Raw genomic sequence first — 25,023 nt, 5'->3', positions numbered from 1 at the left:
TGTGGCTGGTTCTAACTATAAGCAAGGAGGTGCCTTCTGCCTGCAGCAGAGAGATGCCTGTGCTAGTGTCTGCAGTGAGGTTGCTGACATGGAGGCTTAGAAGATATGGTCCTTTGTACCACTGGCTGTCATGAAACAACATGGAAATGTTTGTTTAATAAGGACTGTAAAATGTCGCAGGCACTCAGGACTCTTTAAGTACTTTCATACTTTCAGGGGAACTTTTTCTGGCAAACTTTGATCATATTAAATAAATTTCCCATGATATCATAACGCTCCATTTGTTATAAATGTGCTGATTTGCGGATGTGCCATTAGCTGACTCAAGCAAAAAAGCATTATAGATATCCTGTGTATGAAGTGGCAGTTTATTTCTCTCCATATGGTCTATAACTTGTTCCGTGCTGCTTAACGTGGGGTCTGGGCTTACTGCCCATTGCTCATCACAGTTTATAGAGAGGAAAATTGAAGGCAGCCACAGAGTTAATTCTCTGCAATACAGTTATTGCCTTAATGCAATACCTAAGCTGTTTGCATCAGCCAAAATAGACAGTCCCCTTGAAAGCAGGTGAGTCCTGACTGTTCTCTCTGCGAGGCGAGGAGATGGAGGTGAAATCATCTTAGAAAAGGGCACTGCATGAATGAGAGAGTTGGGGGCTTCCCGGAAGGAAAAAATAGGGCTCCCCAAATCTTGCATAACTCAGGTCCTTCAAATGATTTGGTATATTTTTTTTCTGCCATGTTTATTTATCATTACTTGAATGGATCTATACCAAGGGCTAAGTCTTGTCTCTTTTAAGTCCATGGCAAAACTTCCTTGGACCCCAGCCGTGATGGGATTCCATCCTAAATTAATAGTCTCAAGAAGACTCTCATTTGTAAAATATGCTCAGTGCAGGAACAATTGTTTTGCTGTCAAGTGGCAGTTACCACGTTATCTCATTGCACATTTTTAACTCTTGTAATACTAAATAAGTATATTCTACTCTCCTATCCAGTATATCTCCTGCTCCTCTAAAATGAGTCAAGAGCATCAAAGAAAGATTTTAGAGAGCAGTAGCATATGTTAACGTACAGGGTTAAACTTTCTGAGGACAAGGAATTGTTTTTGTCTCATCAGCATGTTTAGCAGTTGCAAATCTCAGTGTATGAGGAAATGTCTTACATTCAAAGATTGTTAACAGCTGTGAAATTAGTTTTGCGAATCTGAATATATAACTGCATATTTTATATGCAGTTTGTATATTCATGCAATCTTCTTGTAGTTTATGAAATACAAGTGTACAGTTTCAGTGTGAACTTTCAGATTTCTTAATCATGAGGTCATCAAACGAAAGACATTGCCATATGCAAATTCTGAATTTTGTGCACTAGAATAAGATGCCTTTTTGGAGTAACACAGAACTAAACCCAACAGATATACATGCATAAAAAGTTATTTGGAAGGTATGAAATATATGCTTATTAAGAAAAAATGTTTTAATCAGGTCTGTCTTCAAATAGCTCTTAGATGGTTACAGTTTTATTTTTGTAATATGATTGTAATAGTCTTTTTAGAGTATACACAACACATTCTACAGTGCATCTTCATTTCATTCTTAAAAATTAACAGGGTTTTGTATTTGGAGATGAGTCATTTCAAGGCTGAGACGCTCACCCTTCTGGGTTCAGTCTGTAGCTCTAAGGATTGAAAATACATAACATTATTGTCTCATACAAATCATGTTTCATCTGGTAATGAAACTCTCCAAAAGAAAGTGAATACATTACTTGGACGTCTTTGGAACATGAAAGCCTAGTATGTGGCCAGCAGACGTGCTGCTCGGAAACCTATGGGAATAGTCACATAATTGCAACTAAAGCCTTGCTTCTGTGTTCAGGAATCCTGATCTTCTCACACAGATCTCAACACATGACTGAAATAATCTGTTTATCCAGCATATGGTCCTTTGTGAGGACCGGATAGAAATCAGCTACTGGGTCTTACTTGCCATTTTTCCCAGAGTGCTGTTTCCTTCTAAGTGCTCCCTTTCTAGTCCAGGGCCACGGAGGCATTTTAGCAATGCAAAGGGTGATTAGAGGCACTTGGGCTGGAATGTATGCTGTAGCGCTTAATGAAATTAATTTGGCTTATGATGGGAGCACTGAGAGGCAGCGCTGGGCTTTGTCCCACTCACTGTCAGTGTTTCCCAGCATGACATTGGATGTATCAGTAGTGCCCTGCTCCTTGCTTTGCTTGGGGCATGCACAGTGCTAGCAGGAGTTGGGAGGAGGCTGGGAGTTTTCAGGTGTGCTTGGAGCGGTTTGTGTCCAGGAGAACCAAATCTTTAAAACCAGATTATTCTAGCTGATACTATTGTAGCTGATGTTTGTGTGTAAGGAGAATCATATCTGCTTGGTTTAGCAGGGAAACTATTGTGCCAACTAAGTGCTGCCTCCTTCCTGCAAAATCACTGACCGTATCTATCCCAGACACATGAAAACAGAAATAAAAAGGCTGCTCAGAGCTTTCCTTAGTCCGTCTTCATGCATCCCTCTGCCTAGAACAGTGGAGCTAGTGTGGCTGAGCTGGGCAATTAGTGATTTGAGTCCGTAGTTATTTGGAGATGCATTTTTTAGGTTATGTCCTTCTTTTCTAATACATGCAGTAAAATACTGTTTACATGGACAAACTCTACAATAATAGTCTCTGCAATGTATGAGCTATACAGAGGAACTGCCACTTGACTCCAAATAAAGTCAAGTTTTAAATTCATGAAAAGCAGGATTTTTTGACTGAAACAAGGTAGTGCCCCAAATCCATCCCGATCTCAAAGCAGAAAGGTGTAGTATCAGGAAAATGCAGCCAAATTGAAATCCCACTAAAGTGATAATAAAATGTTTCATTAAACAGAAGAAAAGGCATTAAAAAAAAAAAAACACAACAAAAAAAGCTTTGCTTAAATGTCAGTGAGAAATTTATTTCTTGTTGGGTTTTAAACCTCCCCTAGCAGTTGAAAACCAAAACCTTTCAGTCATACAGAGATTTACTGCAGAGGAATCAGAAGCTGCAGCTGAACGGGTGATGCACTGGCAACTATGAGATCAAACAGATTTTGACACCCATGTTTTTACTAGGTGCCATTTCACCAATAGTTTCTGCAGGTCTTTCAGTGGACCATGAAAGCAGTCTTTTATAACAGGAAAACCAATGAACGTGAAAAGCACTCTGCTCCTCTGCTCAGGTAGAGTGGCGTTTCTAGCCCTTGCTCCCCAACAGAAGCTGCCCTGAAGTGTTTATGGAGCTGGTGTGCCTTGCCAAATTCAGCCTATTTCTTACACTCCTTTCTTCTTGCTTTATTAAACGGGGATCTAAGGTTATTCACTTGTATGTTGCACTCTGAAACCACTGCAAGGATGTGAGGGATTGTGTGATCTCCAGAGGACTGGTCTCCTCAGGGCTCTGCAGGTTTTGCTCTAGAGCCTCCGGTGCTCACTCCCAGAGAAAGCCCGTGTGCATGGAATGATACATGCTGCTTCCGTGATAAAATCACGGGTCCCTGATGTGTTTCCAGCAGGTCTTCAAGAGCTGAGCAGCTCCGCCGTTTGTGGGGTGCTTTGGGAGGTCACCTTGGGCGCCACGGCTGCTCCAGCTGGAGTTCAGGCAGATGAGCAAAAGGGATCAAAGTAGGTGAGAAAGATTAAGATTTTGTGCAATGGTTTAGAGGAGGGAGGTAGTTAATTTGCATTGCACTTTAGCAAACTGGGTTCAGATTAGGTAACGTGTCAGTCCCTGGTTTGTGTCATGCCCAGGTGGGCACAAAGTGGCTCAGCAAAATGCTGCAGTGACACACAAGTGGGTGCGAACCTTCCTATCCCCTTCCACACCCTGATCCTGCGCTACCTTCCCAGGATCATGTTGTTGGATGGCTCAAGTAATGCCATCAGAGAAGTATTTTCTTAAGCAATGTGTGTTAAAGAGTGCTATTAAGGTAAAGGACATAAAGTTGTCAAGCAAGGAGAGCTTGTGATGGCCAGAGGTAGGGAGAGGCAGTTGGGATCTCTGAACATCCAGTGGGCTTATTCTGCAGTTGTTTGCATTTTGTATTTGCACTGTCCTCGTTTGTGTAATCACAGATAACAGGTGACTTATTTAGACATGCTAAGAGGACTTGTGAGCACACTGACAAAGAAAATCCCGAAGATAATTTCATGTGAAAATGGGAAGAAAACCCATTTTCTCTACTTGCAACCAGACCACGGCAGGGTCCATCCTGTCATGTTTTCCTGGCCTTGGTTGTCCCTCTGCTGTTAATCTCCTCATACCATAATGCACCCATACCCTGAGGCAAAGCTGGGAAGACTAGGCAGTGTTTGCAGAGTGTTTACATCCATGTGTACAAGTTTGCCAAACCAGGGAATGGGGAGAAAAGAAGGATGATCTGTCTCAAGGACCTGTCACCTCTGAGAGGGAGCCCATCAAAACTGCTGCAATTTTACCCCAGGTGAGGTAGCACTAAAGTATTAATTTGCTGTTCTGCTCTCCAACACCTCCACTCTTTTTGCTGCAGTATTTTCAATTGTTATTCCTAAATTTGCGAAGTTTCAATTTGTGTTAATAGGCCATCTTGCTGCCGTAGCCAAACGGCAGTGCCCAGTTAACGGAGCAGCAGAGCAGGCAGATGAGAGCCTGCAGAGATAGCAAGGGAGGTGGAAGCGTTACTGCAGGGAAAAAACAGCCTCTCTGTTAATGGGAATGTGGATGCATGCAAACACGTATGTAGGCAGCTCATGGCAGGATGGAAATGAAGGCTTGTAGCCTTTCAGGGGTCTCCTGCAGGCACAGCATGGTCAAGGAGGCTTAGTTTTGCAAGGCACACTAATTAAAAAATAGATGGTACCTAGAACTAACTAGCATAGCGGATGGCACGTTTTCTACAGCAGAAGCCATGAGCTAAGGTATCCTCCAACTTGCGGCTGTGATCTCCACAGTGGTTACTCCAAGCCAAATCCCACATGCCGTTTGTGGGAGGCTTAGCGCGGGGCAGGCAGAAGGGCAGGGGAGAGGTGACAAAGTCATCTTCGCTGTCTCCAGTTACCAGCTGGCTGAGGGCCAGCCCGCTGCTGAGCCAAACGGGGGCTCTCCCCACTGCTGGTGATGGAGGGAGGGCACGCACTGCTTACGTACCTCTTGGAGCAAATTTCATTTTGTTTTTTAAGTGTTGAAGATTTCTCCCATGTTCTTCTATAAGCTACTTGATTGATTACCTCCTACTGTAAAGATGTGTTTCTTACTTTATGTGTTTATGGTGACGTCCCAAGTAGAACAGTGGGGTTGGAGAGCGACCAAAAAAAGGCTTTTGCTCTGGCTGGACCCCGAGTTAGTCAGGTGTAAGGCGGCTCCCATCCAAAAACTGTATTGCCATGGTAGCTGAGAGTCAGCATGCAGTAGCCGGGGCACTGTGCTGCGCCAGTTCAAGTTTTGGGCAGGAGCTGGCCCCCAGCCAGCCAGCAGGCAACGCCGGGCTGGTGGCAAGGCAGGACGGGAACCCTTGGTACCGATGGGGCCCCTGGGTTTGGTTCTGCACCGTGCAAACGCCCATGCCATAAATGAATAATGGCAATTTTTTCTGGGTCTGAGGTGTGTTTGCTTTTTCTTTTTCTTGGACAGTGAACCTGTACCTTGAGAAAATAAGCTAAATGTTTTTAATATCCGTGCCACCAATGAGGCATAAGCGGCGCATCTAATCTTAATCTATATTGTTTGGACTTTTTTTCGGCAAATCACTTGAAAGAAAGAATACATTTCTTCTTTAAAGTCCCTTCCCCGCCCCTGCCGTACAAGTGAGTGTTACTTCCTGCCCTTCTGCTCTCTCGATAGTGCTTCCCTTTCCTGTTTTGGTTATAAGCCTTCATAGAGACTCCTGGCTTGTCTCCCTGCCAAATTTGTCTTTTGCTCAGTAATCAGGTGAAATAGCCTATTTGGGTTTAAGCACAGGTGCCAGACTTGAGCGTGTACTCCTGCGGGATTACCTGACCGGGTCTTCCTCGATGGCAGGCACGTAAGTATCTGGGTGCTGTGCAGGATGGCAGGGAATTCGTTGACCAGCCTTAACGTGACTGGGTGGGAAGGAGAGCGTGTATTGTCATAAACGCAGAAGGTCTGTGTTTTGGTTATAGCCTCACAGGATAATTTATAATTGTATAAAATGGTAATTAAGCTTTTATGGTAATGCTACATTAATATGCATCCCCTGACAGTGAGGGAGAGGCTGACTTGATGGAGTGAGTCTCCTTCATTCCTGGTCTGCCTCCGTCTGCTCCAGGGGAATTGTAACAGGTTTATTTGCATTTCTTCTGGGATTGAAGGGCAACCATGGCAAAGCAACACTAGCTTTAATTAAAGACCTTTATGTTGATTTCCTGTATTCACTTATGAGTCTGCCTCTCCTGATTATTAGTTATGATTATGATCTTTCAAAGCCTTTGTTTAAGGTACTGTTCTCCTGAAATATGGGTATGGCTGACCCATGAGTGAGAGCCCTCAGTCATGTATTTTCACTTGACAGTTCAGTTCTGGGTTTTGCATAATGTGTATTTTACAAGATTAGTTACTTCTTGTTTTTATTTCTGTAATTTAAGGGTGAAGGGAAATAGTTTATATTAATAGCAACCTGATCTAGTCAAGTTGCTTTTTTACTGGTTTTGACTAGTTGGGTTCATAGTGTTTCCCCAGGCCATTTACTTGATTTATTTTTAGGAACATCTAAACATTTACTCGATATTTATTTTTAGGAACTCCCAAAGTATATCTTCAAGGTGGTACGCAAAATCTGAAAGTGAACCACACTTCACTGCAGTAAGAAATGTTGCATGAATTAAAGCATTTAACGGAGCAATGGAGTTTCTCCATTAGGAGACAGCAGGGACCCGACCTTGTTGGAGCAGGTGGAAGCTGAAGGGAAAGTTTCCTGGAGCACGGCATGGCTCTGGGAGTCTGGCTGCCTGGCAGCGATGGCACTTCTCTGAATCACTACACTTCCGTTATGAAGTACCTTTTGCTTCTCTTAAAGCATTTTTTAAGATGTTGAGTGGAGATACTGATGACTGGAGTTCCCCTTAGAATCATTTAGATTCTTCCGCTTCAGTTTGCAAAACCTACTAGAAAAGTGATGGGTTAAAATTAACTCCACTGCGTAGTTTCAAAATCTCAGCAATATAAACTAAGCAGATGTGCCAGCTTACAAGGGCATCAATCTGCGGCCACTCCGCTGGCCCTAAATCTCCACTGATCGGCAGATGTGCTATTTAAGTGCTGCGGTGGACACCAAGAGGTCAGGGCTCTCCGTGGACTTTCACTGGCAGTCCTGAGGACTGAGCTGCTCTGGACTGAGTCAGGCCCAGGTGGAACATCTCTTCCGCTGCATTATCGTTTTGCATACTTTGGTTTTTTGTATTTCTACTCACTTCTCCCATGCTCTAGAGCACTGAGGGATGACAGAAGGTTATGCAAATTTCTCTGGTCATGCCAGGGTTGCGTGACGTGTTCCCAAATTTAGCAACTTATCTCCCAAAGTCCTGGCTTAGTGTGAGATCTGAGTGCCTCATAAACTGTCTCTTTTTTGGTTTCCAGCTGAAGTGTCTGCAATGGATGTCTGCAACAGGTACTGGACATGGCAATTCCCACTGGGTATGCCAATATAATAAGGGAGAATTCAAAATTAATGTCTCACAGAATCCCAGAATTACAGAATCACTAAGGTTGGAAAAGACCTGTAAGATCAAGTCCAACCATCAACCCAACCCCACCATGCCCACTAAAACATGTCCTGCAATGCCATGTCCACACGTTCCTTGAACATCTCCAGTGGTGGTGACTCCACCACCTCCCTGGGCAGCCTGTTCCAATGCTTTTCACCACTAGTCTCATTGCTAGCAGAAAGAAGAGTAACTCTTAAATACTCTTCCTTGTGCAGGTGAACTAGTGTTCGTCTTACACTTGTTAACACTGTAGGTACCAGTATTTCCATTTCCTGCTCTGTAAACGATGTATTTATCTTGCAGGTGTGTCATGACTTTATTTAACAGCGTCACTTTTTGAGAGCTGCTTATGAAGGAGGCTTTGTATTTGTACTACTTTCTTGTAATTATTTAATATTAAACTGTTTAGATGCTGGAGTTTAACAGTGGAGAAAGGTGCTACAGGCACCTGCAGAGTTGCTCAGTGCAAAAGGCTCATCTCCCACTGGCGATGCAGCCAAAGCCCAGCATCAAAGGCAGATCTTCCATGTGTACATGCAAGCTGAGCAGGAGACCGAAAAATAGCAGCTCCCCTGGGAACTGGGTTTCACTTCAGCCTGACTGAGGCAAGGGCAGCACTGTCGTAGAGGTCTCTGCGCAGGCAGGCAACCAGGAGTGAGTGCAAATTGAGGACTTCTGACTACTGGGTCCATGGGTTGGTTTTTCAGGGTGTCCCAGGAAGTGGGACTCAGAAACGCAAATGGAGATAGTCGTTGTGGCACCTCCATGTTATATATGAAACTGTGCCTGCTATTTTTCTAAATGTCTGCTAGAAAACATTCAGGTGTCTGCGTGTCACTGAGGATTAAAAGCTCCTATCTGGATGTAAAGTCCCTATAGGTTTACACTGTCCTTTAGTGTGATCAGCGGCTAAATGCTCTTCTTTCACTGTGAGGTTTTGCTGCATTGCTGAGGAAATAAGTTCTTCAGTGCTCTGGGACAGGGGTAGGGCGAACGATGGTGACACCGACTGTCCTGCGAGTTTGGTTGCGGAGGGAAGTAGACTTGGAGAAAGGAGGTCCCAGAAGGAGTCACAAGCATGACTGACATTGTGTTGGAGAAACGAGGCTCCCAACAAGAAATGGGGTCATGAGCAAAGCTAGTGGTGAATCTCTGCTGGGAAGGCTGGAGAGCCACTGCGCTACAGCAAGTTTTATCTGTAATGAGCTCAGATCTCAGATATGGTCTGTATGAGCCCAGATGGCCTGACTGACTTGTGTTCAGAGGGTCTCCCAGGTTTTTTCTTCTGTAAATCCAGTTGTCTGAGAGAAATGTCCACCTGTTTCTATAAAGATTAGTACTGAAACACTTGCCCTGCATGCCAGTCATTACTATATTTGTTGTAGTGAAACCAATTAAAATGTTTAGCAAATTAATCCATTAGAGTTTGCAGTGCACTTTAAATGCTTCAGGAACATGACTTGTAGCTTATTAATTTTGAGGTTAACACAGATATGTACCACACAGACCACACGTCTCCATATACAGGATTTTGTATTTATGTTAGTTGTTTAAGCTGACATTGTGAGAATTCTGTCAGCTTCTTAAATCAGCATCAGCATCTATTTCTTGCATGCGTTTAACCACACAACTATGACTTTCTGTAGGCAGACTCGGTGGACAAGTAGAGCGAGATGTGTTAAATGGCTTGTAAGTTATCTCGCATGTTCTGTGTGCTGAGGGTTTGTTCCCAGGTAGGACAAGCCTTGGGCAAAGTAGTGTTAACAATTTCTGACACGAATAAGGATGGTTAGATCAGTCCAAAATAATTTTTAATTATTAATCATTTATAGTGCATGAGGGGGAAATGGATGGCAAATAGAAATTAAAAATAACATTAATGTTTGTGAAAGTAGCTGTTTGCATTTCCTAAGAATACCAGAAGATAGCTTGTTTGAAGGTGAGAGAATCACGAGCAGCTTGAAACAAGGCAGATCTGTAGTACATTCAAAGCATGATAGCTTGATTTCTATCAGGGGAGCTTTCACAGTTTATGCTCAGTGAATTTCTGCCCCAAGGAAACAGTTGTGACTGTAAATATAAAGGATAGTGGAAGTCTCCTGGTCCAGCCAGCATGCTGGAGTAGAGACTACAGAATTGGGTGGTTAACCCTGAAGTTGGTTAGTTGTCAACTTTGTATTACACCTTTTGTGAGCATGATTCGGTGACCCTTCCAGAGCTATATTAAATTGCCCTGGCTCTAAGAGGAAGTATTTTAAACCTCTCCCGTTGCCCCTGGAGGGGTGACCTCTGGGCAGGCTGGTGCTGGACAGGGGGGGCCGGGGAAGGGCTGGGATAATCCTGTGCCATGGCAGGCTCTGCCCAGGGCCACTGGTCAGAGGTGGGCTCAGCCATGCAGTACACGCTCTGCAAAAGTTTTCTTCATCAGATACCTTGCAAGTAGAGAAAAAAGGTCAATGAAGGAGCTGTGCAGCTTGGCCTCTCATCTTTTTCTCAGTCTGGGACAGGAGGGAAAAGCCTTGGAGACCCTTCAGAGCCTCTCTACCAAAGACTTGCCTCCAAACATTATGGTTTACTCTCTTTTTTCTGTTCATTCTCTATGCCGGGTCTTTTGTGGTTCTGTGCTGAGTTTTTTGCTTGTGTATTTGGATAACCCACTGGGCCAGGCAGAGTGAAGCAGGAGGACTTTTCCCAGCCTGTGGCTCCCCCACTCCCAGCCTCCACAGTAATTTCTGTCATTGCATTTCCCCCTGTGTGTCCTCCTCCTATTTAATTACTTGCATTCAGCCAGGTAATGTCAAGCAGCCCCATGAAGTCTCATGTGATAATTCACAAAAAATACAGATATTTTCCCTAAGACTCCATATGTTATCTTTTCCATACTACTTTGTGGCTCTTTTTTGGCTATGAGACCTTGGTAATCATAAATTTACTAAAGCCAGGAAGGACTGCATTTTTCAAGTTCTGCACAGATGGAAGAGACGAGACATTTCTGGACAACGTTGCCTTCACTGCAGCACTGTCTCGAAGTACAACCTCATTGCTACCCTTAACTGCTCTCCCCAAATTCAGTAGTCTCTGTACCTTAAATGGTACCTTTAAGCTTGTCGTGACTCATTTGGGGCTGGAAGTGCTGCTGACACCATCGCTAGCATAGCAAGGAGGATACAGCAAACCTGTGTGGCCAGCCCAAGCATGCCACACAGCCCAGGTGCCATGCTTGGCTGCCCACTCTCACCACGGCTGGGCAAGAAGGGTCAAAGCTGACCTTTCAAGAAGGGTTAACTCCAGATTAGCTAATCTGCTAATTTGTGAAGACGAATCCTAAACAGAAGAGATGGAAGACACTGGGTCAAAATGGGTTACACAAAATGAAGCAAACAGTATCATCTGCAAACATTTTTTTTTTAAATTTATAGTCTTGTAATATTGAAACAATATTCTATAAATCTCAACAATGAATGCTGGATTTTAGGTACGAGCTGTGAACAAAGGATTTCCCAGCGCAGACTGCTTCTATCACATATGAAATTAAGCAGATTTGCTGTAACTTCAGGCAAACAAGTAATCCTGGTGCAGAGGTTTGTCATCCCACAGATGTAAAGCACTGAGGAGAAAATGCTTTCAGAATAGATAGGGGTGGATATTAGGATTTGGGTGTAAAGGGGTCCCTAGGAAGAACCCCTTCCCCTCCACATATAAATAAGATGTCTCAAATCTGCCCTAGGGCATACTGCAGCGCATTGGAGTAGATGTTATGCACAAATGTGAACAATGTTGTAATTAAGACCGCTCCATGATGCAATTTTTATCTTTTTTGCAAGCAATTGCCTATGGTGGAAACCCAGGTAGATGAGTCTGATGACTTGCGTGTTAATGTAACATAAAAAAATCAATAGGGGAATTAGTAATATTTGGAAAGGTATTTGAAACTTGATGAAACCTCCAACACATACCCATTTTTTAGTAAGTTTTGTGTATTCTTAGGAAAATAAGGCAAGTTCTAGAAGCTACACTCTTTACTTTGTGTATAAATACTGATATCTCCCAGACTCTTCTAATGGAGAAGGAATGTGACTGCACAATAGTGTGACTAAAACCCATATTTGTTACCTATTAGATGTAGTTGACATAAGTATCAATGGTGTATGGCCCCAAAAATAAAAGAAAATTTTGCTGGAGCTTCGTGAAATCAATGTTGCTTGATTTATGTTTAAAGTAATGGACTCTGCAGAGGGTAATAGAGAAGTTCTCACTGACCTTTATAAAAGGAATGTTTTCTGGACTCTTTTCAGGGAAGCCCCTTAAAGCGGCAGTGGGAGAGTTGTGCTTTTTGTGGGTAGGATGACTAAAGAGTCTTCGGGCATAAAGAGTTACACCTCCATTTAGGGTGAGACAGCAAGCTAGCAATGGGTCCCTGGGGGCATTTTAGGTTTTGAAAGATTGATGAAGTGCTTTGCAGGAAAGGATTCCCCTTGTGCTGTACTTGTTTTATGTTTCTTTCTTTTATTTCACTGGAGGCCAGATAACAGGCTTAATCCTGTTTCCATTTAAATGAATGATGAAGAACTTCCATTGACTGCAGGGAGGGCAGGGATTGAGCTTGATGTGTTGCTTTATGTTACAGTAACAATTGGTTGTCATGCATTAAATATGGCTCCTGGGGTCTATATCCGTATTTCAATCATGAGGTTTTAGAGGGGTTCTTTGCTGCAGCTTTCAATGGCAGCAAAGTCTGAAGGCAAAGTTGCTGTATCCACTGGAATGTGGATATGGCATTACGAATAATGCCACGGTAAGGCCCTCATGTCTGTACGGTTAGGTGCATTCTCTTTATTGTAAGTAAGGATAATTTAATTAATTTTGGCTAATTAAGGACCCCATCGCAATTGTGGGTTCCAAAATTCATCTGAAATGGAGACAACATTGGGTCCCAGACATGCTCTGATGAAACCAGTGGCGTGCTCTCGCTGACTTTAGTACAGCGAGGTTTGTGGTGACCGGCAAGGCCTGATGAGAAGGACCCAGTGTCACACTGGCTGATTGTGACTCTCTCAGGGAACATGTTTTCTGGGAGCCCGCTGGGTAGGGGGTTGCTGTGGCCCAGGGCCGCTGATGCTCACCCCCACCTCTGGAGCGGAAGGTGGCACAGGACACCTGGTAGCACAGGCAGGTGGGCACCATCCAGCCACAGGACCGCACCAGAGATTATTTTTAGCCATTCCACTTCCACATGGCAAAGCTAATCCAGTGTACTTGCCTTTTTGCTGGTACATTTCTCTCCCATCCTCCCCATCTGTGAATCAGAAGCAGACTGAGGGTCCCCAGGCAGGTCTGGAGGATGCAGGCAATGCCGCCGCTGCTGCCAGTCCATGTCTCTTGTACCAGTTGGAGGATTAGGCAGGCTGGAGTGAGCTCAAATCCCTCAGCTGCTAGTGTCAGATACAGAAAAGATGCCACGAGACATTAGCTTACCTTAAAAAAAGGGATGGAGAGGTATTTGCTGCGTAAATATGTCAGCAAAGGCACAGCTGTTCTCCAGGTATCTCGCGCAACAAAGCAACAGCAACTGGTGGATGAGCTTGATTTTATAAATTCTGAAGAATATAAATAAAATAATGCTTAGTCTTTCTGATCTGAATATATTGCTCCAGTAACAGAATCTAGCTGTTTCCATGCTACGTAATAAAAATACAATTTATTCTAAATTTTCTTACCTTGTTCTTTATGGAGATGTCTGCCAGCGTCATTGCTCCCTCTGTAAACATTGTGAAGAGTTTTCAGGCTCTTACCCACAGCCTGGACAAGGTCTGTGGGCTACCTGGAGGCTGTGCAAAGTGACTGATAAAACAAGTCAGTGTCAGTAGGTTTTAGTGTACAACGTGGGATGCATCTGCCTCGGAAATCTTTCTGAGACCCACAAATCAGAAAAGATTGAAAATTGCTGCTGTAATCTACCCAGATCCTCTTAATACTTACAGTAATGTGCTCCCTTTCATATAATAATGATAGTGATGGGGTCGGGTGAGTTTGGGTTTGCAGCAGTTGGTATAATCTACAAGTGGTGTAATTTGGCACAGTGGCAGTGCAGCGATATGGTTTAGCACCACCCAGGAGCTTCTCCTGTATTTGTGTGCAAGTGAGGCATTACTGAGGCAAAACGAAAACAAAGAAGTATATGCAAGAGGGGGAAAAAGAGGATTTGTGTGCAAAGTGGATTACCACTTGATATTGCATTGCTGAAAATTATTTAATATGGCTTGGGCTAAGGAAGGGAGGTATATATAAATATATATAGGTCCAAAGTTAATAGGACGGTCATGAACTTAAGATTTTTGTTGGACAGTTTTATTTAGGCCTAAGATGCACTATTTACTTGCTGAAAACCCCTGTAACATTTGAAGATCTCAAATCTCCAAAATTTGGAGGATTCATTTTTTTCTTCATATAAGGAACTTTTATTTCCTCTGGTATAAGAAAAGTGGCTGGGAATTCAGGAGAGTGGGAATTGAAATCCTGATCCGTATTGACATGTCACCTCGACAGTATTTGCCAGTGGCATTTCTTGCACATGAAGGGTGTGTTTTAGCATGAATCTAGTATATGTATATTAGTCACGAATATGCAGGCAAGTGGTAAAGAACTGATGAAACTCTGTGAATCTACAAAAGAAAAATAGTTATTAATGCTATACAAAATAATGGCAATGTACTTTAATACTGGGATGCAGATATTTATGGATACCCCTTTCCCACTCTCTTTGCTACTAGGATGAAGGAAAAAAGAGTTCCTCTGAGTTTTGCACTGTGTATTCTGGGACTTCTAAGTGCGTCAGCAGGTCTGGGTATTAGGCGTCAGCTGGATTAACGTAATTGATTTCTTCAGTTTACCTAACATGGCTTTTGGTTCAAGGTCTGCTTGCTTCCAGTTTTAAATGTGTAACTCAGCTGTGGATGTCACGTTTATTTTGTCAGTAAGCTGTAAAATATTGGTAAGTTTTCATGCAAATGTGAAAGGCTTCACTTGTCAATAGGTACATAAAATAAATGGAGCATTCATACCATTGGACAGTTTTCATAACGTTTGTGTGATACAAGTTATTCCTCAGGCCCTAATATTTTTATATAAAATAGATTATCAGTTCAAAACAGCAGCATACTGGAGTTTTTTTAAGTCTATGAACACATACATGTCAGCTTTAATTTAACAGGCGGATTGCATTCAAAGGATTAGCAGATCTCCTATAAAACATAGGTTGTAAGTAGTTCTGGTAATTTCTGTTGGTTTCTTTTCCTTTAGATGTTTTCAGTAGTATGCAGCAAATTCACTGGGTTTTTCCCTGATTTTGTTGTTTTTGCTCTCCAGTGAACAGAGTATTTGCCAAGCCCGGGCTTCAGTTATGGTCTATGACGATACCAGTAAGAAATGGGTGCCAATCAAACCTGGACAGCAGGGATTCAGCAGAATCAACATATACCACAACACGGCCACTAACACCTTCAGGGTAGTTGGAGTTAAACTGCAAGATCAACAAGTGAGTAACTATATTGAGTTTCCTGTAAATTAACCTTTGATCTCGTTTGATACCATCAGTTCTATACTTAAGGCAGTCTAGCAACATTTCCTGCTCCCTGCAAGGTGCCTACGAGTCTGTTTACTCCAGTCATTCAGATTTTGTATAATTTTTTGTGCACAGAATGTATCATAATTTATTACTGCTTATTTGCAAACAGAACTTTTGGTAAATGCCAGAGAGATTTTAATATTATTTTTTCCTGCTTCCATTTTTGCTTGTGAAATGAATCTTACTTTGTTCTGCAGGTTTTGCTCTCAGCTCCCCCTAACTTACTTTTCGCTCGTTTTTAATACTATATACAAAAAAGAAAAAGAAATCAATCGTTCTGCACTGCCATCTCATAAAGCATGATTGTTACATTTCTGTGATAAGTAATTAGTTCCTCGTAATGCATTTTAAATTCCTAGGTGCACACTGTGATCTGATTTACAGCAGCCTAAGTCCGCAGGACCTCCCTGGGTATTAAAGGAGTTATATGGGATTTAGATAATCAGAACTGGGATCAAACCCTCCTCGGCCACCGGCTCCCAGCAGCCTGGCTCGCGGGTGAGCCGGGCGGTGCGTGCCATCCGTAACCAAATGTCATGTTTAGAGCCTAAATTACAAAAATATACTTGGGGCGGCATAGTGGTGTTATGTTGTCGTGCCATTTGCATTCTAGAGTAGACATTTCAGCATCAGGGACTCCCTGTGTGTGTTGGTGTGAGGCCGGTACGGCGGTGGCAGCCCAGCCTGCCTTGGCTGCCCGCCTCCTGCGCTCCCCTCGAGCCCTCACCCTGGCAGAAGAGGCAGAAGTAAGTGGGTGATTGATTTTCTGTTGGTTCAGAGAGAGGCGCTGCCTCCTGGGAAGGTGTGACGAGCACTGCCACCAGCACAAGATGGGCAGGGGCAGGGCAAGCCAAGCCAAGGCAAGGCAAGGCAAGCCTAGCCTAGCCAAGCCAAGGTGGAGAGCGGGAGCTGGGGCACCACCACCTCTCAGCTGCCACAAGTGTTAAATTGACTGATCGGCTCATGGAAATGCAGATGATGTCCCTCGGCTGTCAGCTGCAATGATGCTTGGGCCAACTGCAAAACCTAGTCAGGTTGCTTACTGGAAGTGTTAATGACTTTTCTACGCTGCCCATATACACAGTCATCGTTTTGAAAGAGGAAATGCAGAACAGAAATAGGTGGGGGTTTTAGTACATCAGTTTTCAGCTCCTTGTAGAGCACATTTGAAACATGTGCCTTATCTTTTGCCACTGCTTTTATCCTTCTCAGTAAAGCAAAGGCAATATACTAATGTAGTTCCATTTCAAAAATAGAAAATATTTTCAAAAATAAATTAAATACAGTGGCTTCTTAGTCAGTTGTGAAAGCCAGTACAGCTTTGTAACAGGCCGTGCTAGCTGTTTATTTTACGCAGCCAGCAGGTGAATGTAAATGATTTTCATGTGACTGCAATCTAAGATGGCTCTGAATAGCTGGTGTAAAACAAGCAAAAGTCATAAAGTCTACAAATATATGTAAGGGAGACTATGTACCAGAGGTCTGTCTTAATCAGAGTATACAATTTAAAATGTAGGATGTATTAAAAAGTCAAACCTTGATCTGTACTTTAAACATGTTTTGCATTAACTGTAACATTCTATTTGCTTGCAAATGTTCCCACTTTGAAGAGGCTGCATGCCATCTAAGAATCATCTCAGTTCAGAAGGAAACAGATAGAAGGATATATTTTTCTAAAGTTTAAAGACTAAATATCCTCCCTCATGCAAACAAGAAAGTACAGGTTACCTTAGTCATGTAAAACTGTCTAAAAGAAAGTATTCACCTTAAATATGATTACAAAAATCCAGTATTATGAATAAAGTAAAATCAAGACAGCGCAGCATGGTAGTATTAAAAGGAACGTTCTGAAAGTCTCAAGATTCAGAATTCAATATATTTTATATGTCTCACATGGAATCATAAGCTTGCTAGGCTTGCTAAGCATTTGCATTTAATAAGAACAAAAATGAATTTCAGTTAAAATAATTCTCTGTACAAGCCATTTCATGCTTGCTCTCAGGTTGTGCTAAATCACACTGAAAGTGTGGTTTTAGTAAAAGCTGTTGCTTTGCCAGGAAAGCCATATTTTTCTGAAAAGGACCAATCTCCAGCTAATATGTGATTTGGCATATAACGAAGCTAATGAAGCTACACAGATTTCCAAGAGTTGAGAAACTAGTTTAAAATATGTAGCACAACAATACCATGGAGGAACAATTTGAGCTTTATTAGACAGTGTTTGGCAAGGTGCAGACTAAAGTAATCTTCATGACTTCACCCTTGCCTGCCTTTAGTGTTTCCCTTTTAATTTTTGTTGCTTTATATTACACCTCTAATAATCTCTCTCTTTAATTTTCATCCTCTTTGTTTCTTCATGTATCTTCTTCTGTAGGCTCCTTTTGTTGTCTTTGTCTAGCCGCCTTTCTGTTTTCTAGCCCTTTTTTGGTGCATGTGTTAGAATTTGTGATACTATCTTCTCATTCTGCTTACCTTATCTGTGTTTATCTTCTTCTCTAGCTGACGGTGTCTGAAAAGTTCACCGCAAAGAAATAAGGGGTTTAGAGTGGCAGAACTTGAGCATCATTCTCACCACCGGGAAGTGGTCACCCGACCTCTTGTTGTCCTTATGTGTCTGGGTGACGTGCTCGTCGCGTGCTTGCGGGCAGCAGCAGCGCTAAGTTACAGACCAGCAGTGCATGAATTCCCCCTCCTGCTCTGCACAGATGTGCACATTTGCATGGACTCATGCTGGCATAAGCAGTAATCTTCAGAAAACCAGAAGCAGACTTTTGACGCTTTGAAGCAAAGGCCAGATCAGTATTACAATTGTTTGATGTCATGAGCTTCCATGTTTCCTTACAGCCTTCATTTTCTCGAAGTCCAACAGTCGCAAGCGAACGGTTTACCCCCGTGTTGTGACTTGCCAGCTGTCCTTGTAACCCATCCTGTTGTAAAGGTGAAGTGTGTTAGCTTCAGTCACCATGCAAGAAGTTCACAAAGCTAAAAACATGCAAGTGGTCCATCTTTATGGCTTAGCTGACAAGCAGTAGCTCCCTAGTTCAGAGTCCTGATCAACTGAGGGTTTAAAATTATGGTTTTACATCAAGTGATTTCAGCTCAGCGTGATCTCATCACCGAAACGCATGTGCTAAACAAATAGGCGGGGAGGAGGGTGCAAGTCAAAAGTGAATCATACCTCCTGAGGGTTTGGTGTATTGATGTGGCTAAGAAGTGAATGTAAAAACAGGGCCTTGGGGAAGGTGGGACATTGTACATTTGAGCCTAAGCCAAAACTGAAACAGGGGCAGCATTCTTGGGATATAAACTAAACCACATTTTTTGAAAAATAAAGAACCAATTAATCACTGCTGTAACTTATTAGAAGTTGGTCAGGTTTGGGCCTGCTTACAGAAATAAAGAATCTGGCCTCAACTGTAGCAGTTTTTAGCTGCTATGCCGTATCCTCCCTGTTTTAGCAATCATATGACTGCTCCCCGTGAGAGGAGTCTGAGCGCCGGCAGTGCGGCAGACCCCGAGCTGATAACAAACTTCTGAACCATTTCATACTCTGGAGAACCAAGCAAATGTCTTGTTCCGGTTCAACAAGCAAAGCAAGAGTGCGGGCGGTAAGACTTGTGTGGGAGCTCTTCCGTGATCTTGGTTGTGGTTACACCGCAGATGTGGTCCTGAGGCCCCCTCCATCCATTCTAACCCCATTCCTGTGAGTCCTGTCAAACACCACCATCATCGCTGCTGACAATTTATAGCTCAGCAGCCTACAGACTGCAGTCAAAGGGAAGGGCTTCTTGGTTTTGAGCTTTTTTCATAGATCCCAAAATTCCCTGCCCACCCCAGAGAGCCTACACTTGAAACTGAGATGAAAGGGTCAGGAGACTACCAGGTAGAAGTGAAGCAGACAGTTTTTTAACCTTATAGTGATGGGAACATTGAAAGGTGTCAACATATTAATGCTATGCACAGTAGGTCTGTGAAACTCCTTGCCATACTAGATCATTGAAATCCGGAATTTATCAGGATTCAAAACAACACAGACATTTATATCAGTAACTAGACTATTTTGTTTCAGGATGGAAAATACTACAACGGGTTGGAAAAGAAAAAAATAGGCATGTAAAATGTCATGTTTCAACTTTTAAGACAAACTCTAGGTGAACAGTTATAGGAAGAACTGTTTGTTATGGACAAATCCATTACTTATTTCTGCAAGATTTCCAGTAAGTTTCTCCAATTCACCTACTATAGACTACAACTGGAAATGAAAAAATGAACTGTTGCTCTGCTCAGCATGGCAGTTGCTATCCTACTGACATATGAAGCTTTAGAGTAAAGATCCCTTAGAAACACCTGTAAAAAAACCCTGTGCTCCAAACAGAGAGACCTGCTTTATTTTAATTACTGCTCTGAAGCACTTACTTATCATCATGTGCCTTGCAGAGTCTCCACACTATATGTACAAGATACCTTTATGCACTCATTCTTAACAACAGCAGGAGAACCCCTCCTCTTTTTTCTGTTTTCTAGAAACATTAACTAAAGGAAATAAAATGAAACTCTGGCTATTTTATGTTTCATTTCCCAGTTTTAAACTCTCTGAGTTTGAAAACAAGGTATTACATGTGTAGGCATCCTGATGCTTACTGAAGGTCAACATTCAAACTCTGTCTTTATACGACTTAAGGGATCAAACCTCAGAACAGAGCGGATTCGCTGAGCTCCTTGGGTCAATGTTCTGGGAAAGCAAATTTTGAACAGTTTACCTGACTTCTATTAAATGATTTTTGGCATAGGTTTTTACAATTTCTGTCATTATACAACTGCACTACACCCTCTGGTGCTCTTTGAACTTTAACAGTGCTGTCCTTTGAAACAGAAGATTCTTTTAGTAGGTGAGAAATACTCACTTTGCAAAGTGGTAGAAGCTCACAGTCTTTTTAAACATTTCCTCAAAGATACTGGCTGTGCCTTCCCTTGGTTAAAATACTCAGAAGTGGTTGGAAAACTTAAAAATTGGTACATGTTAAAACTGTTGGGTTAGTAATCCAGGCATGAGTCTACTTGATGCTCCAGAGACTCCTTGAGTTTGAGCAACATTGGTACAGGCTCTCCCAATGCTCAGTGGTAGAATGGGGGTGATGTCACCATTTTTCAAGAGAAAAGGGCTATCTAAGCTGTCGGCTATAAGAATGAGTTCATGGCTTTGCTGTGACCAGAGTGACGTGGTTTCCCCGTCGTTCTGGTTGGTGTGGGTGGCTTCCCATGCAGCATGCTGGCCATGCGGTTCCTGTTTTCAGAGGACCAACTCTTGGGAGCCTGTGTACCAAATGTAGGCTGCCTTGCATCTCTCTTTGGATCACAGGTCAGGAATCTCTCTATGAGATTGGCAAAAAAGCAGTGTAGGTCTGATTGCTGCCCAGTGCATTTACATGGAAACTTCATAACGATATTGGTTTGAGAGCAACAGTTGGACCAGATAGCTGATGTTCACTAACCATCAGGATAATTTATGCCTAAAGCTAGTCCAAGTATTCAAAGACTATCTGCTATGTCACTGTTTAATGCTGGCTCTGGTAAGTAAATGCATTACAGAAATAGGGTATATGTGTAATTACGTACTGGTGTAGTGGCTTCTTTGCTGGTTTCTGTAATTTTTTATGTATTAAAATAGTGTCGTTGTTAGACATCTGTTAATTATCTATATCAATGAGACAATGTCATCCTTCAAATACAGGAATGTGTGAAAAACAATTTGCTCCTTATGTATTAGGTCTAATGCTTTTCTGCCAATTTAAAGTGGCAATCCACTGAAGAGTCAAAACTCAGAGCTAGGAGACATTCATCTTTGAAATTAGTTTTAAAACTGTTTTTATAATTGAGAACAACTGTCAGTCATCCAGCAAAAATATTGTTAATCTAATCAAATATGGTGGAGTTTTTTAGATGCAATAATAGTACTAACAGAAAATTTTGCAAAGTACTGGTCAATCAGACTGCAAAAAAGATGTATTGGTAGGTTTTCTGGTGTGTGGGATCCAGCTGTAACAATAAATACCGTGTACAGCATTTATTTGTTACTGGCCCTCTGTTGCCTTGTCTTCAGCTGTTGCTCCCATCTTACCAAGCCCAGGTTGGTAAGACTTGCGCTAAGAGTGAGTTCCCAAACAGCGTGCACCAAGGTCCCTCTTCCTACTCCCATATACCAGTGTCCAGCCCACCTAGTTTACAGATGAGCCATACAAATTAGTTTGATGGAGGATTTCCATTGATTGGCTTTCAACGAGGACCAGAAATTGTGGGATTGTTCTGGTTCTTGATAAAACGCCAGCCAAAATTGCTCCATTTCTAGAGAAAATCTTGAATATTCAAAACTAGATTTGCTGTATTTGAATAATGAACTTCAGACTTTCCCTACTCATAATTTTAAGTTTTTCTGTCCCTGGTTCCCTACTGCCCTCAGCCTCTGTGGGCTGATGAAGAGGGAGCCTCCATGTCCTACTCCTCTTTTTTCAACTGCATCGTGCCTGTTTATGAGAATAATTATGATCCTTTCTGTTGGCATTTTGTTTCTTAAATTTGCGTCACAACAGAGTGCCATTGTCAGCCCACAGATGGGTATCTCAGGCGTGCTGTCTCTGCCATGGGTCCCTCTGGCTTATTAGCGATGCAGCAGACACTCCTGCCTCTCCACCTTCAGCTAGAGCAGCTTACGCTTGTAGCTTTGGAGATTTCTGGTCAGATCCCAGGTGTACTGTGTAGCTGCATGTCCCATGTGCCCTGCCCAAGGATAAAGAGGGCATTGTATTTAGCAGATTAAATCAAAAGATACAGAAACACCCTTCTGCTGCAGTCACCCCTTACCTGGAAATTACTGTGCCTACAGCAAGGGAGGAGGTGGGAGAGGAAATACTTGGTTGTTTGGTTTTGTCATTGCCTATCTGATTCTAGAGAAAAAACTCCCTCAACTTAAGAAGCTGGTGGTGATCAGAGGCATGGGAGGAGAGAAGCAGAGCCAGGGCAATGACTTTAACATTTATCTATCTGCTGTAGGGCAGGGTTAGTGCCAAGAGCTCTGTCTGGCTCTTTTCCTGACAATTGTGCATGATCATTCCCCAAAAGATGGCAACAGCTGCTGGCCCTGACTCCTGACATCTGTCTGCAGTATCTGCACAGCTGTATCCTGCAGAGGTGCTGTAGAAAACATGAGCAGGTAATAGATTTTGCAAAACTAGCTTGCAAGTCCCTGAGGCTGAATTGAACTGTTGTAAATCTCACCCCCAGATGTGGGTCTTCTGTCATCAGAACACACGCTGCCTTACCATACAGCCATGTAGGAGCTGCTTTATGAATTGCCTCTACCAATTTAATTAACCTTTACCAAAGGGTTGGGGTTTTTTTCCTCACTGAAAACAGAACTATTTTTAATCTTCACTGTTCTCTTTCAAATCACAGGTAGTGATTAATTACTCAATTGTGAAAGGACTGAAGTACAACCAAGCAACACCTACCTTTCATCAATGGCGCGATGCACGGCAGGTCTATGGCTTGAATTTTGCAAGCAAAGAAGAGGCTACTACGTTCTCCAATGCAATGCTGTTTGCTCTGAATATCATGAACTCACAAGATGGAGGTAAATTAGCAGCCACTACGCTCTTTATTAAACTGTGACATTTTACAGTGCTTGTTATCAATCACCTAGTGCAGTTGTATTGGATAGTCTGCCATTATAAAACACATTATAATAAAAAAAGTCGGTCTCTGGTAGACAGCCTTTAGATCAGCATTTGCTGTGGTACAAATTGTACATGTTTTCAGGTTTTATTCGCGTTCCTTCTAATTTTTCATGGTGCCTTAATTCATGATAGGAAATCAATAGTTGTTACATGTAAGATGGCAGAATATAACTTTAAATAAACAGAAGCTAGAATAAAATTAGCAATTATAAGGTAGAACTTGGAGCTGGTATTTCCAGTGTGTTGGGTGTCAGCTACAGCTGTTGGCTCTTGTGGGCCAGCTTTCAAAAAGCAGAGTGTGTGGTGTCTCGGTTATTTCGTAAGGTAAAATGCAAAGGCTTGTACTCTGTACATTGACTGATGTTCTTCCTAAGTACTATATTGACTGCAGTTGAAGTCTGTGGTGAAGTTTACTGTTCTGTGAAATTGCCATCGCACTAGCTGGACGAGGGCCAAAAATAAAGTGCTGGTTTCTCAATGGAAACCAGTTTCTGGTCTGCAGTATCTGGATGAAGTACTGCCCTTGGTTACATGCCTATGACCTCTCTGCAGCTCCTAGGCTGGGAACAGAAAGCAATCCTTGTGTGGTGTCTTTTTTCCTGCAAAATACACACCACAGACCTATTTTCCTTTTGAAAACACCTTTGAGTCAACGTTTACATCACTTGCTGCTGTCCAGGTTTCACTGTAGTGTTCACTGGCGACGGACAGCAGCTCTCTAGAGACAGGTTGTCTCCTGACAACCTTCAATACACAAATACGTCTTACTAAAAGGTATATTTGTAGTATAAAAGTTCGTATTTTTTTCTTTTGCTCTTTCCATTCATCCCATTAAGTTGACAAATGAAAAAGTCACCAAAAATGTCTTAAATTCTGAGCTATATTTAGAAGTACTGAGCTCTAGTTGTGCCACAGCAGGAGACTTCAGGAAGAAATCTGGCCAACACTCACCAGTCCTAAACTTATGCAAGTCTGAAGAGTACAGAGCTCTTTGGCTGATCATATGTGCTCAACCCTTTTAGACCACCAGATGAGACTCCAAAATTTGGATACTTTGACTATGGTCTTGATGTAGTGATTGGTTTAATGTCTATGATGAGTCTGCCTTTCTTCTGAAAACCCTTAAGTTTGGCATTTTTTTTCCCATCTGTCTCTTCCCATCAAAGGGAGTGGAGTTTTTGCAGGATTTTGAGGTTGTTCCAGGGAGGTGCCTTGTGGAAACACGAGTCTCAAGATGATAATTTATTGCTCATAGGCTGAAATGAAAGAAACTAACTTAAGGTGGATACTTTAATTATGTTAGCTACTCCTAGCAAAGAACAACAGGTATTTTTAAGAAAGTATTTTTGAGTACTTGAAAAGCCTATTAGATTTCTGAGAAGTTTATGAATATACAGCAAATAATAATTTGCATTTTTGGGGGTATTCTTTTATACATTTACTTAGCACAACAAAGTGTGTTAGATGCTTTACAGACATAAGATCCAGCCTATGATGAAGAGCTTGCATTTAAAGTTTGTAGTTGTCACATAGACAGACATGAATTGGGTCACAGATGAAAAAATCTTCTATTTTCTTTTTTAGAAAAAAAATTACCTGGTAAACATTCAGTCTTCAACAACCCCTTTTCTCTCATACATGAAGTGTTAAAAGTTTCAAAGAGTGCTAACTGATTCTTTACAGCTGAGCTTGTCAAAAACTGAAATTTGGTTTAAAGGGAATTTCAGCATTTGTGGGTTTTTTTTAAATCTGATTCTAGGGAACAAATTCCCAAATTTTAATTTTATCAAAAATATTTTTTTAATTACAAAATTTATTTTTATAACTATTTATCTCTAAAATTATATTAGCTACTAATTAATAATAGATTATATTGAGGACTTTTATATCATCATAGGTTTCCCAGTTATTGCAAAGGTCTCAGCATGC

At 42.1% G+C, this 25,023-nt stretch overlaps 1 protein-coding gene across 4 annotated transcripts in view; it reads left to right on the top strand.

The window, feature by feature from the left end:
• The window catches only part of EVL (Enah/Vasp-like), a 135,674-nt gene that overhangs the window by 42,606 nt on the left and 68,045 nt on the right, over nucleotides 1–25,023 (top strand). For all 4 annotated transcript variants that reach the window (XM_059819281.1, XM_059819279.1, XM_059819280.1 and 1 more), the window contains exons 2-3: nucleotides 15,106–15,274; nucleotides 22,814–22,991. In XM_059819281.1, the coding sequence (XP_059675264.1) occupies nucleotides 15,106–15,274; nucleotides 22,814–22,991 (347 nt within the window). The remainder of the gene's footprint in view (nucleotides 1–15,105; nucleotides 15,275–22,813; nucleotides 22,992–25,023) is intronic.

This window comes from Gavia stellata, chromosome 7 (genome assembly GCF_030936135.1).
Source record: "Gavia stellata isolate bGavSte3 chromosome 7, bGavSte3.hap2, whole genome shotgun sequence".
In the NCBI taxonomy this organism is placed as follows: Eukaryota; Metazoa; Chordata; class Aves; order Gaviiformes; family Gaviidae; genus Gavia; species Gavia stellata.
The sequence above is the reverse complement of the archived record's forward strand: the minus strand, read 5'-3'. Positions and strand labels throughout refer to the sequence as shown.